The 12,449-nt window shown below is 37.5% G+C and overlaps 1 protein-coding gene across 2 annotated transcripts in view; it reads right to left on the reverse strand.

The window, feature by feature from the left end:
- Nucleotides 1-12,449, reverse strand: part of VPS13C (vacuolar protein sorting 13 homolog C) — a 74,099-nt gene that overhangs the window by 17,205 nt on the left and 44,445 nt on the right. For both annotated transcript variants that reach the window (XM_085070850.1, XM_085070851.1), the window contains exons 53-67: nucleotides 12,111-12,200; nucleotides 11,536-11,691; nucleotides 10,230-10,488; nucleotides 9,274-9,431; nucleotides 8,660-8,781; nucleotides 8,122-8,416; nucleotides 6,393-6,782; nucleotides 5,608-5,712; nucleotides 4,883-5,047; nucleotides 4,406-4,534; nucleotides 3,683-3,816; nucleotides 3,152-3,278; nucleotides 1,973-2,208; nucleotides 1,498-1,648; nucleotides 312-452 (exon numbers count right to left, since the gene is read on the reverse strand). In XM_085070850.1, the coding sequence (XP_084926976.1) occupies nucleotides 312-452; nucleotides 1,498-1,648; nucleotides 1,973-2,208; nucleotides 3,152-3,278; nucleotides 3,683-3,816; nucleotides 4,406-4,534; nucleotides 4,883-5,047; nucleotides 5,608-5,712; nucleotides 6,393-6,782; nucleotides 8,122-8,416; nucleotides 8,660-8,781; nucleotides 9,274-9,431; nucleotides 10,230-10,488; nucleotides 11,536-11,691; nucleotides 12,111-12,200 (2,658 nt within the window). The remainder of the gene's footprint in view (nucleotides 1-311; nucleotides 453-1,497; nucleotides 1,649-1,972; nucleotides 2,209-3,151; nucleotides 3,279-3,682; nucleotides 3,817-4,405; nucleotides 4,535-4,882; nucleotides 5,048-5,607; nucleotides 5,713-6,392; nucleotides 6,783-8,121; nucleotides 8,417-8,659; nucleotides 8,782-9,273; nucleotides 9,432-10,229; nucleotides 10,489-11,535; nucleotides 11,692-12,110; nucleotides 12,201-12,449) is intronic.

Here is a 12,449-nt window from a genome sequence, read left to right on the forward strand (position 1 = left end):
AGTAAACAAACTTGGAAAATGGTTGAGGTCCTTGCTTTAAAACACCAAAACACAGCTCTTTAGAAACAAACTCTCCATCATAGCACCCTGCTTTACATGAGCCCACAGTTTTGTGGAATTCTTTCCCTACTACTTGCAAAACCGTGGGATGACAGTTCTGCAGTACTTTTCCATCACAGCACTCCTGCTACTCTGATGTAGCAAGCAGAGCACCACATGCATAATATATGGAGCTACTTTTTCATATACATGAATAAAATCAAAGCTTGAATGTGTCTGTTTAGTTTCTAGACCATGAGGAAGGCTGGTACCTGCAGCCAGTACAGCTGAGCTCGTAAGCTTCTTTGGTGAGGTGACTGCTTGAATTCAACCTGAATTCCCGACAGGAAGCTACGGCGGATGCTGCATCTGACTGGGAGACGCATTTCCATTGGAAACTTACTGAAATTCACCTGCAAATATAAGAAAGCAGTTTCATTTGGAAAATAATAAAATGTTATGTTACTAGTAAACAGACTGGCAAATAAAACCTTTGTCATTTCATGATCAGATTACAAGGTTATTGAATTATTCCATGTAATGATCTGCATGGAAAGTAGCAAAAATCACAAGTTTGTCTGACAAGGACATTACACCACAGCTTTAGCTGTCCCAAGCAGGAACCTCTGTGTCATCTTAGTAGCTATTTCTTCCTGAGTTGTACATTACATTGTCATAATTAAAGATATTTACATGCAGCTGACTACTTTCCCAGTAGAAGTACTTTCCAGATGCTTTTCCCCTGATCCAGAAACCTTTAAGATATGAGAAGCAGAAAGCTCTCCTTTATTGAGAGTCAAATGACCTACAGATATACAAGATTTGATACCATGTATTATAAAGGCACTACTGCAATGGCCAAACTCAAGTATTCAAGAGTTGAGGGTATATTCATGTTTTTCAAATGAAAGGATGATACAGAAAACAAGCCTGACTGTGGTACTATATAATGGCTGCATTGGGCTAAGCCATTTGAATACACTGTTTATGCATGGAATACAGGTATGCATAATTAATGTCTGAAAAAGCTCAGGTAAGTGGAATAATTTCAAGAGTCCTTGAACACTGCAGACTCCTTTACCATATCAAGTAATGGGAACTGCACCTCATCAAGAAGCTAAAAACCTAAATTTCTGTAAAGAATTTAAGGTATATAATGCAAATACAGGTTCACAACTAACATGCAGATACCAAGCAATCTTTTCTACCACACAAAAGAAAAATCCTTTGAAATTCTTACTTCAAGACTGGATAATATCTCAATACTGCCTCAATATCACCACAATACAAAAACATTTTACTGTGTAAAACATGTAACTATTTAAACAAAAATCTGGCCTCTTGTTTCTGTTTCTCTTCACACAGCATCTATCCCAACTTAGCAAAACAGAGAACTGTTCTAACTCTTGCACAGGTCCTGCAAACATTTAAACACTGAAACTGAAACTCAAAACACACCTCAGTATTGCTGTCTAGTTTATGCCAACCAGGACCCTGAAAAGCACTCTTGGAGAGATACTTTTGATAGGCTTGTTCCAATAGGTTTATTTGCTTTTGATTAAATGGTTTCCATTTTTGCCTTGGTTTCCGTTCCCAAACAACATCAGAACTGCAAAACAAATAACAAGGTTAACAATTTCAGAGTCCTTATACCTTTCTTACACACACAAAACATGTAAAATATAGTATTCTAATTTCTCAGGCTCAAACAAAAAACTATTAGGTCTTTTTTTACAGAAGGTAATAAAGGAGGCAGTTTAATCCTATTGGATCTAGTTCTACAAAAGTAATAAAGGCAAAACTTAAGTTTAATTTAAAAGGTTTCACTTCATTTAAATTTGAAACACATCCCTTTCAATTCTATTACTAAAATTATAACATACTGTCCAATTTTGATTGTTCAAAGGAGTATTTACAATTCCATGTGCAGTACCTAGTAATTCCTATGTAAGAGATTTCTTTTTTGTTTTCGTTGTTAACTAGAGAAAGTCCAAGACTATGGATTGACAAGTTTATTTCTTGATCAGGTTGCTCCAGCTCCTCTGCTTGTCGTGCTTTAGAAACCAAAGCCACATCATCTGTGAACAGCAGCACTCGCTGGCGTCCATCCAGGAAAGACACCCAGTGAATTTGAGTATTTGCATTGTAAGGGAATTGGCCACAGTCATCCTGTATTGAGGGAAAAAAAAGTGTATTACATGAGTAAATCCCTGATGTTGCTCTGTGTTTATAAGTAGATTTACAGACACACACAAACCAGAACTCAGTATTTTTCCTGTTTGTTCAGCTCACTGCATCATGCTGACTTGGTGGTATCTTGTATCCTAACACTGGCAAGAAGTTGGAGGTTGGGATATTTTTTTCCCCTTTTGTAAACTAAACATTCCAGCAATATTTGTGGTTTAGAATAATATTGGAAATTATTAGGAAAAAAGGGTCTTCACAGCAAAGCAAAAGGCTTGGAATCTTAGGTGATGGGAGAAGAAGGCAATAAATCATATATCATCAAACAGTAAAACCACACAATATTTAAGATCTCTGCTCTTCAAAAGCAGATACTCCTTATTTTTCACTTTGTGAGGCAAAATTGTGATAATTAAAGCCCTTTTCTCAAAAGCCCCAAAGAATCTTGAATGTAACCATAATTATATGGTAAGGAAATTCGTTTCAAACTAAATCCATTTTTAAACATGAAAATTTTGACCCAAGAAAGTGCTTGTAAAGCACACGGTAATCGGTTCTGTCTGAGTTCAGGTGTGTGAAATCAAACCCATTTCCACTACAACTGAAACTCCAACTTCCTTTCCTGTCCCCTCTTTTCACTACTAATACTTGTCCGTTTTCTCAGCTCTGTACTACTCAACAGAAAAACCAAGCCACCCGTGAAGAATTCAGTTTAGTGTAAGGTGCACGTGGGCAGCTACTTAGAGACAGACACACTGGACTTGATTTAATCTAAACATCTAAAATCTTGCTGCTTGACAGTAGCTAAAAAGTCTCTTACAGGATGAAGCAGATGTAAAGTTACCAAGGAAGCTCTCTCCCAGACAATTTTAATCTTGGACTAGTCCTAGATTGGTTCAGCATTTCCTTCTCCCCTGATGAAATTTACCTTAAGTAGGTCATGTTCACCAAAACTTTGGGAGTAGCCCCAGGTCAGTTTTCTTGGTTTGGTTGGATCTGTCCAGGCAAACAGGCATACTTGCCTTGGTTTCAACTCCATTTCCTCTTGCAATCCACTGCAGGTTAAAAGAAAAGGAGCAAAATAACAGCATGCACTGGTCAAAAGCACTGATGGAAGTGGTGCAAGCAAGCCACAGTGCTCAGTTCTCCACCCCTCCAGCCTCCAGGGGGGAGGCATGAAGGACCTAAGCTGTCCACTCCAGACAAGTTCAGCTGTAGGTTCATCAGCTGCTGGTGGACCAAGATTTATACTCCCACTTCCTTCTCTCCACTTTCTCAAACTATGAAGACTGCTTAAAAGTAGACAAAATAACTCATTAAAAAAATGAAATAGAGAAAAGGCAGGGAGAGGGAGGGGTTTCTACATTTCAAGGTACCATAATGGTAAAAGAGAACTATTTCCTCCACAAAAGATACCCCCTGGTTAAACAGTCAATGGTGAATTGTTTCTTTGACATACCTCTGTTTATATCTGAGAGAGTCCCAGGGAGTGTGGTTAACAATCAGAGCTGGGGCAGCTCCTTCATGGTAATCCGTGAAGCTGATCACAGTAGAATGCTCAGACACATTCACATCTACCAGCAAGCCCCCATTCTGGAGAGGAAGTTAGACAAAGTCCAGTATTTGTTCTATGAATTAATTCAAGTTAGAACTATGATAAGCATTATCTCCAAAGACTTGGCTGAACATGGTACATTTGTATATTATTCCCTATACATTCCCAATGCTAGGCTAGGGTGCGTTCTGAAACTATTAAAGCTGTTTATTTGAGTCATAAGTTAATTTAGCCATGAACTGTGTGTCCCCAACACGTAACAGCTCATAAAAAAGCCTAAAATAGAATGTATTTTTGCTAACTATTTAAAAAAACTGAAGGCACCCAAGACATACCTTCTGCAAAAAGCCCAGATATCAGAGGTGCAGTATTTAGTTTTAATTTAATAGCAATACAGCTGTTCAGTTTCCTAAAATCTTGTCACAAGTACATCAACCTGACTACACAGCTATGAAAACATCAGCAGTACAAACTTCCTTCATAGCCTTTTTTATACAACAGAACTGAATGAAGTGCAGTGTACCCACACCTTAAGGCACAAGGTTTTGATCTTGATGATTTCAGCGAGTCAAGCTACCATCAGGCTAAAACAGAGTATTAAAAACAGACACACAAAGTCAGTCTCACCAATTCTTCCAGTTTCAGCAGAGTACCATTATCCTGGGCTTTAAATAGGAATGGTTTGGATGAGCTTTCATAGCCAACTACTCTTACACAAAGTTCACCAGACGAGCTTTCAGGCCAAAATGGAAGACACTATAAGACAAGAAATATACATGACTTGAACAGTTTATATATGTTCATTATAAGCCAGCAGTAAAAAAAACAGGCTTGGATGACTATTTCACATGTCTTAGTTCTTACCCAAGTATCTACTGATGAACTTCTCACCCAGATTTACTAAGTTACCTAAACTGAAGGACTCGATTAATGCACCAACATATGCAATCTGTGCTGTTCAAGTTCCCTTGGGATGTGAAGTATCTATGTCATCCCACCAAAAAGTGATACCTTCCATAGGAGAATTTCTCTTTCCTTAAGTGACACCTAGAGACCAGTTGTTTGTCTACCATGACATCAAAAGGAAAACACATGAAACATTACCTCTGAAGCTGAGATATAATTCCATTTATTAGTTGGAAGAGAACCATTAGGACCAATTTCACCAACTTCAAGTTCCAGAGAAGATTTGTTTGCTATTGTGTAGAATGGAGTGAAGGTAACTATTCTGGTAAGGTTGAAACTGCTCATTTTGATGCTAACTCCAACCTGTTGAACAAGGAGAATTTGAGCCAATGATCAATAACAAGATTTAAAGAAAAGTCAGAATGGAGAAAAAAAGAAAAGCCAGCATCACTGTAACTACAAAGCCTAACACACAACACTCCTGTTCTCACCACCTGAAGTAAAAGCACCAAACATGCAGTAAAATCAGCAGATTATGCAACACAACTAACACAAGAGCAAAGCAACAGTTTTAGCAGTAGCATTTTGCTACTCTTGAGGGGAAAATCCAACAGGAATACTTCTAGAGTAAATCAAGACAATGATTTGGTCTAAAATAACCTTTATCATTAGAAAACAGCTAAATAGTACACAGAAACACAACTCCCCACATATCTTTATTCTGCTTATTTGTGTAAATGTAGTCTTGGATAAGGAGTGAAGATCTAAACACTTGCAAACAATTATAAACTACTATCTCCACTCTGAACATTCTGAACATTCAGCATTGTGTTTTCAAACAGCCAAGTACTACGCATTTGTAGAAAAGAAATCAACCAAAAGAACCCAAAGAGAGCTTCACAAATCACAGAAACAGATCTTACCAGATAGTCCATGTTATTAGCTGAACACCTGACACATCCATAGCTCCCCACAGTATCAAGGGAAAAGCCACTGGACCAAGTGCTAGTTGAAATACAGAGCTGGATCTACACACAAAAAACAACAACACGCAAAGTAATTCAGTAAACTCATTTTCATTCTGCAGATCATGCATTATGAAGTACAATTATATTACATACAGAAGTATAAAGACAACACTTCACTGCTTTTAAGACTTTCCATAAATTAGGATAACCTAAGAATGTAGTATCACTATTCATATTCTGATTTCTTAGTCTGTGCCTGAGTTCTAGAAAAGATATTACAATAAAAGGCATCAAAACAGAGTAGTTCTCATTGACTTATGTTCATGACAGCACACACATATATGGGAAAAAAGCCCACAACTTTGTGGTGCTTCACAAGCTTGAAGAGATGGGAGGAAATAATCAAATGAATACTTTTTTCAACCATTTCTTTAACTATTTTTGGGTAAAAAAGTTATTTAAAAGGAACAAAGAGCCACTTCCAAAAAAATCTTTTACTGCAGTACTCTTCATCTGACCATGTAAACACCTCATTGAACCAAAATCAAAACAAAATAAATTTGTTTAACACAAAACAGAAGATTAACAGTGAGCATTTTAAATGTCAAAGTACCAAAAAAAGTAGTACTCAAATTAAAGCCTTTAGACTTAAAAGCTATATAGAAATATTCTTCATATAACATGTGTATGTTTCCTCTCTCAAAGCATGGCCTAAAAACCACCATCTAAAGTAAACTCACCTTATTCTTACTGAAGATATTTTTCTTTTTAAACGAAAACAAAACAATATCTCTGTAGTCAGCTGGATGCTTCACATGAATGTCTTCAGCTTGGTACTGGAGAACACGGGAAGTCTTGTTGATAATCCAGTAGGGACTGAACACTGACAAGACCATACGGCTCCCAACACGCCTCGTATGGATGTAAACATCCACTGTCATCTCTGTGGCAGAATGAGATGTGAAACGCACAGGAAAGAATTCAGACATCCCATCACAAATTTTAAGATGCCCATTCCAGTCTTTGCCTTGATATTTTAACAACACAAGCTCCATTATTTCTCCACTGATTCTTGAATGAAAAACATCTGCAGCGCTCCCTTCAGTTAATTCACGAGTTTCTGCTGTTCCCTGTAGCAAAATTAGATAAAGCAAATTAAGTTTTCAACACATAGAATTTAGGTGTTCAGAAATCAGTGTTTAATTCTCTTGCAGGACGCACATTTCAGATTTCTCAGTAACACACGTCCTAATCTCCTATCACTTTCACTTGAGAATGATTCTATTAATAATTTGATACCAACTGCACTTCACTTGCAGGGCAGTAAAGACTGCTTATTTCTGGATTTCAGGAAGGCAAACCAGTTCTAATGTATCTCTTGTGTCCACTCCCTCCCTCTCTCCTCCATGATTTCCAAAGGATTTTGGCAATGAGTTCTTATTCATAGTCTTACAATACTGGGTGTAACACTGCACTAGACTGTGCTGCAGATGGACAGGCAGGATTTTTCACACTAAAGAACCCCCAAGGCAGAAAGCTGACAGCTCTGCCATACTATCTGGTAGCACAATTTTGCTCAGGCAGTAGCATCCAACAAGAGCTTTCCTGATTTTTACTGATATGCATGTTTTACTGTATGGAATAGTGGCCAGGCTTTATTAGCCCAGAGATGCGAAGACAGTAAGTGTAAACCCCTCCACAGGTACAGTGACTTCAGAAATAGATTTGAATTACTGGTTTTTAGCTCCTCAGTCAAGGCAATTGCCCTATGCTCTACATTGTGTTACTCTGAGTACTGAAGTACAATGTAAGTAAGGAAAACTGGGGATAGTGCCATTGGGATGTTGGACAGAAGTAAAAAAAAGATCTAAATGAATGCCACAACACAGAATGCAAGTAGGACAAAACAGAAAAACAAGTACGGTGGTTCTAAATGCTCACACCTGTTGTATTTACTAAAATCATTCAGCTTTCATTAAGAAATAATAGTTACTGAAAATACTGAACAGACAAGAAAATAGTCAGTATAACATCTCCAGACTTCCAATTTCTGCAAGGGAGACCTCACAATAGTCATCAGTAAAGTATCAGTGTCAGAACGGAAAGAATTTGCATTTTCTACATAGGAGAAAGAAGCTCTAGAAATTACAGATGCCTTTTCTTATACCTCTTCTTGTGAAGCTAAAGACAGCTTGCAAAATCAGAATCTTAGGAGAATGTAAAAGAAAAAGACTAATCCAGTATAGGATTCCTGTTTAAGGAGCAAGGCAGAGCTGGCCAGGTAGACACAAATTAAAAACAATTCCCAGAACATCCAGAATCAATTATCTGCCTCATTCATTTGCAATAGAAAATACAAACCCCAACATTCAGTATCTTCCATGCTACATTCACCTCCACTTCTAAGTAAATGTATTCTTACTTAAAATCAAGCAAAGCATTTACAAATAAAACCACAAAGTAACTTACCTCAAGTAAATATCTCAAGGAGTATGGTAGAAGATTCCTCACAGTCAGTGTAGGGTGCAGGTGGATAATGTAGGCAGGATCCAAATCCTCTCCAGAACTTGAAACAAAATTTAGTTCATCAGGTACAGCTGTTGAGCTGATTACTAGAGGCAAGAAATTGGTCTCAGTGGCTGGGCACTGTAACAAGCACTTGACTTCATTGCTCCTGTGTAGCTCTTCCCTCCAGGCAATGTAAGTTGTAGATTCCTTGTACTGACCCTCGAACACTCCTGTCGGCCGAACATACAGGTGACACCTGGAGGGAAACAGCAGGAGTTGTACACAATGGTTTTGACTCACACATAACTTCATCCATTTTAAAGTCATGGCTAACATTCTGAAGCACTTCTGCAGCACACTAACAACTTAATAAAGACAGCATTTTTGAGTTTTAGCCCAGACAGGAAGACTTCCAAGTGCAAATTTACGTTTCCACACTTATGCAGTGTGTGTGCATCAGTCTCTCAGAGATCAGTTCTGTGGAGAAGGAAAAACATACCTGTATGAATGCAAAGGAACATGAAACTCTTCTTCTGGTTTGGATATGCCAATTGCCTCCAGCAGCTTGGAGCCTTTAGCCAGTTTATAGATCATAAATGGGATTGAGAAATGGTTCTTGATCTAGAATCAAAATGCATAATTTTCATTACATTTCTATGGTACAAATTTCTAAAGAAAAATGTTTCAACAAGGAAAAACATCATTAGTGGATTTAAACAAATTCCTCTAGAAAACAGACTTTATCTGTCTTAATACAAAACACAATTCTAAAGGAGACAATACACAAGCATATGAGAAAACTCTTATTTAAGTCTCATGAAATGAAAAACATGCTTAAAATGTCAAGATGCATAAAAAGTATTCCCAATGCTGAGGACATTAGAAAGCCAAAAGGAAAAGGAAAACTAAATTTTTCATTTACCAGGAAGACACAAACCCATAAGGTACAGATCAAAAATCACGTAACAAATACAGCAAAATACTTAGTCATTAGCCTTTGAGTAACATTTTGGAAAAGCAGGATCTGAACCATATGCATTAAGGAAGAAAAGGAAGGTGATTCATTGAAGAGCACGGCTTTCAGCTGCTTGGTTTCTTTGGCTGGTTCTTTACCTGCAGAGGGGACCTCACAGTGATGACCTTATTTCCCTCTGTAGCATCGATCTGCACCACGATGGAGTCTGAACGATCAGCAACATCTCTGACGGTGTACAGGCGGCGGCCTGGCTTGGCCACAGGAATGCTGAACGTCCCTCTATATCCCTGGAGTTCTGATCCATAAAAACACACAGAAGTCTTTATTAAGTAAAACAAATCACACTGCCATTTTCTATCTGAAGAGTACTTAAGCTTCTCTAAACTCAGCAACCACCAGGATCAAAGTACTCTCTGGCAGAAGCACCTTAACTGACCCTTGAGTAGCACTGAAGGAAAGCTTTAGGGTCCAAAGACTCAATATCATAACTTTAGATTATCATTAAATCCCACACAGCATGGCAAATCCCCCAAGTAGTAAACAAAGGTATTTGTTGGGCAAGTTAATGAACACAGAACAATCTTTGTATCATGGCCAAGTACCTTCATATAGGATGTGATGGAAAGGGAAAAACTCAGATGATTACATATTAGTAGCTATTGTAACCTGTTTTCTTAGGAATATTTTCCAGCAAATGTAAAAACACAGAAGCATCATAACTGGTCTCAAGTACCTGGGAAACTACAGAAAGCCAAATAAAAGTAGTGATAGGAGAAATGTAAACCCTACTTAACAGGAGCTGGAACACATAGCCCAATGTCACAGGGGTCTCTAAAATGGTCTGTCAATGACTCCACTAGAATGTCTTCCATTTCTCCCAAGGGGTAGTTTTTCATTCTGAAAAATTGGAAAGACAGTATTTTCCATCTTTTTAAGAACACCTGTACCTGTTTTGTGGGGCTTTTTAATTGGCATCGATATTCAAAGGTAATTCAAACACGATGTACTTGAGCTGAATTTCTATCACATTGAATTTAACTCCACCCTCCTATACACAGCGTGTCATAACAAACAGTGCTCCTCAGCATAATACCTAAATTTAAAGAGAAGGCAGAGCTTTCCTGTCGGTGCAATGCAGACAACCTTCCTCGCTGCGGTGCTTCAAAACTAGAGTATTCCAGTTCCATGCTCTGCCCAGTTTCTATTTCATTCATGTTTTCTGTTTCACCCACTATCCGAAAATTGGAGCTAGGAAGCACTTTGAGAGGAGCACCCAGGGCGTTTTTCACTATGAAAGGTGCTGTCTCTTTAAAGGAATAGTCAAAGGTGGATGCAGTTGCTTCTGAAAATGCCTGTAAATAACAACATATACAATATGTCATACATAAATAGCCACAATAACATACCTAGAAAGGCTTTAAAAGACAGTTCCCAGCAACTACCTTTTTAAAAAGGGGGAAAACTTATATATTGCAAGACCTGTGCTTTGTATAGTAGTATTTCAGGCAAGTAAATGTTACTTCCAGAGAATTTAATTTTATTCTATGATTTGCAGCTAACGATGCTACAACAGGCATTCATTCTCCTCACAGGGAATTTTTTCCAAATCTTAGATTGTAAGAGAAACATAAGATCTGGGACACAGAAGTCACAAGGACATGGAATATGTACAAGCTCCAAATTCAATCAAGAACTTGTTCTTACAAACTTTTGTTTGGTTACACAGAAGCCATGGCAAGTGACTGCCAATACAGACTTGCAGTGTAAGCAAGCACTTAGAGAACTGCTGTTCACTTAGAACTAAAAAATAAGTAGGCATAAGTCACATTCTGTAAAAACAGATTGATTTCATTACCAAAATATCTTCACATCTAAAAAAGAAAAGGGGGAAAAGCAACCTAGAACATTCATAAGCACACCTCCTATCACAAGAAAAATAGGCGAAAATAAGTATTTTTAACCCACTGGACCTTCTACTCCTACAGTTTAAAGGCCAACCCTAAAATGAACTCTTTTCTTAGTATTCAATTAAGGAGAAAAAAATGGAAGGGAAGCAAAATTCTTTTTTAATATTTCAGAAGGAGTATTGTAGGAAATAGTTATGTTTATTAGAGCATTCCATGTTCATTTAACCTGCATGTATGGCACTTCCTTAAGTCCTGCATAAGCACATTTGTTGTTCCAACACAGAAGTTGCTTCTTTCAAAAGCTAACACCATACCACTTTCTGGCTGACCCTAAAAGAGTCATCTGAGTAAAACTCCCCAGCCTCTCTAGGCAAAATCTGTCAGAGCTTCGGAACAGCCATTGACTGGCAGCCAATGAAGTTCTTAAAAAAAAAAAAATCAGAATTTCCTACAGAGGCACATAATTGAGCACCTTCTGCCTGTTGGGGTTACCTTGGCTAGGTTACTGAAAACAGCAAGACAACATTTGGATATTGTTATATTCATTGTATCCATTGAAGAGATGTTAATTGCTGTTTGTGGCTCAGGAATAACAATGAAATCATCCCCAGGCATCAGACTTCTCTCTTGGACAGGATTAGTCTTCATCTAAAAGAAAAATTTCGTTAAACAATTACAAACAAGGAGTTACTTTCTCCTACGTTAAAACAGGAAAGAAACTTGATTTACACTTGACAATTTTGCCAAGGAAAGTAAAACCTACTTTGCCTTGCAAACCTCAAGTGCTTTAAACAAACATGGAAATTTTATACCAACATAGAAGGCAAGTTAGTTTCTCTTCTCTGCATGGTTACATGCTCCATTGTGTCCATGCATTGGACAATTAACGTTATTCAGAAAAACCTTAAGATCTCTACAGATTAATTTTTTTCTCAGGTGAAACTGCATAGCTCCTTCAAGCAACAGCATTCAAAAGGTCAATGTTCTGCCCCATAAAACTTGTAAGAAATTAAAAACATAGCCACCTATTCAAACCATTTCACGTAGCGTCAAGTACCTTTACATACCTCCACCTTTAAATTCCACTGTTTCTTTCCTCCTTCAACTCGTTCAATAAGTGGCTCCCACACTGCATAGGTTTCATTGTAATAATGAATCTAAAGAAATAATCAAAATTCAATAAGGTATCTAAAACCAAAGCCATTATTACAAAAATACATTAATAAGGAAACAATAAATCTTCATTTCATGTTTCGGAGGTCTACCATTAACTTTTACTGGTTTTAAAAACTAATACATAGAAGAGTAATATGTCATATATTGTTCATAAATTATGCCATTTTTAAACAGTTCATTTCCCAGCTTGCCTTGAGAGCAATCAAACATCCTGGTAACACCATACCTTT

The sequence above is a fragment of the Lichenostomus cassidix genome, chromosome 10, assembly GCF_008360975.1.
Source record: "Lichenostomus cassidix isolate B80296 chromosome 10, HeHo_3.0, whole genome shotgun sequence".
Taxonomy (NCBI): Eukaryota; Metazoa; Chordata; class Aves; order Passeriformes; family Meliphagidae; genus Lichenostomus; species Lichenostomus cassidix.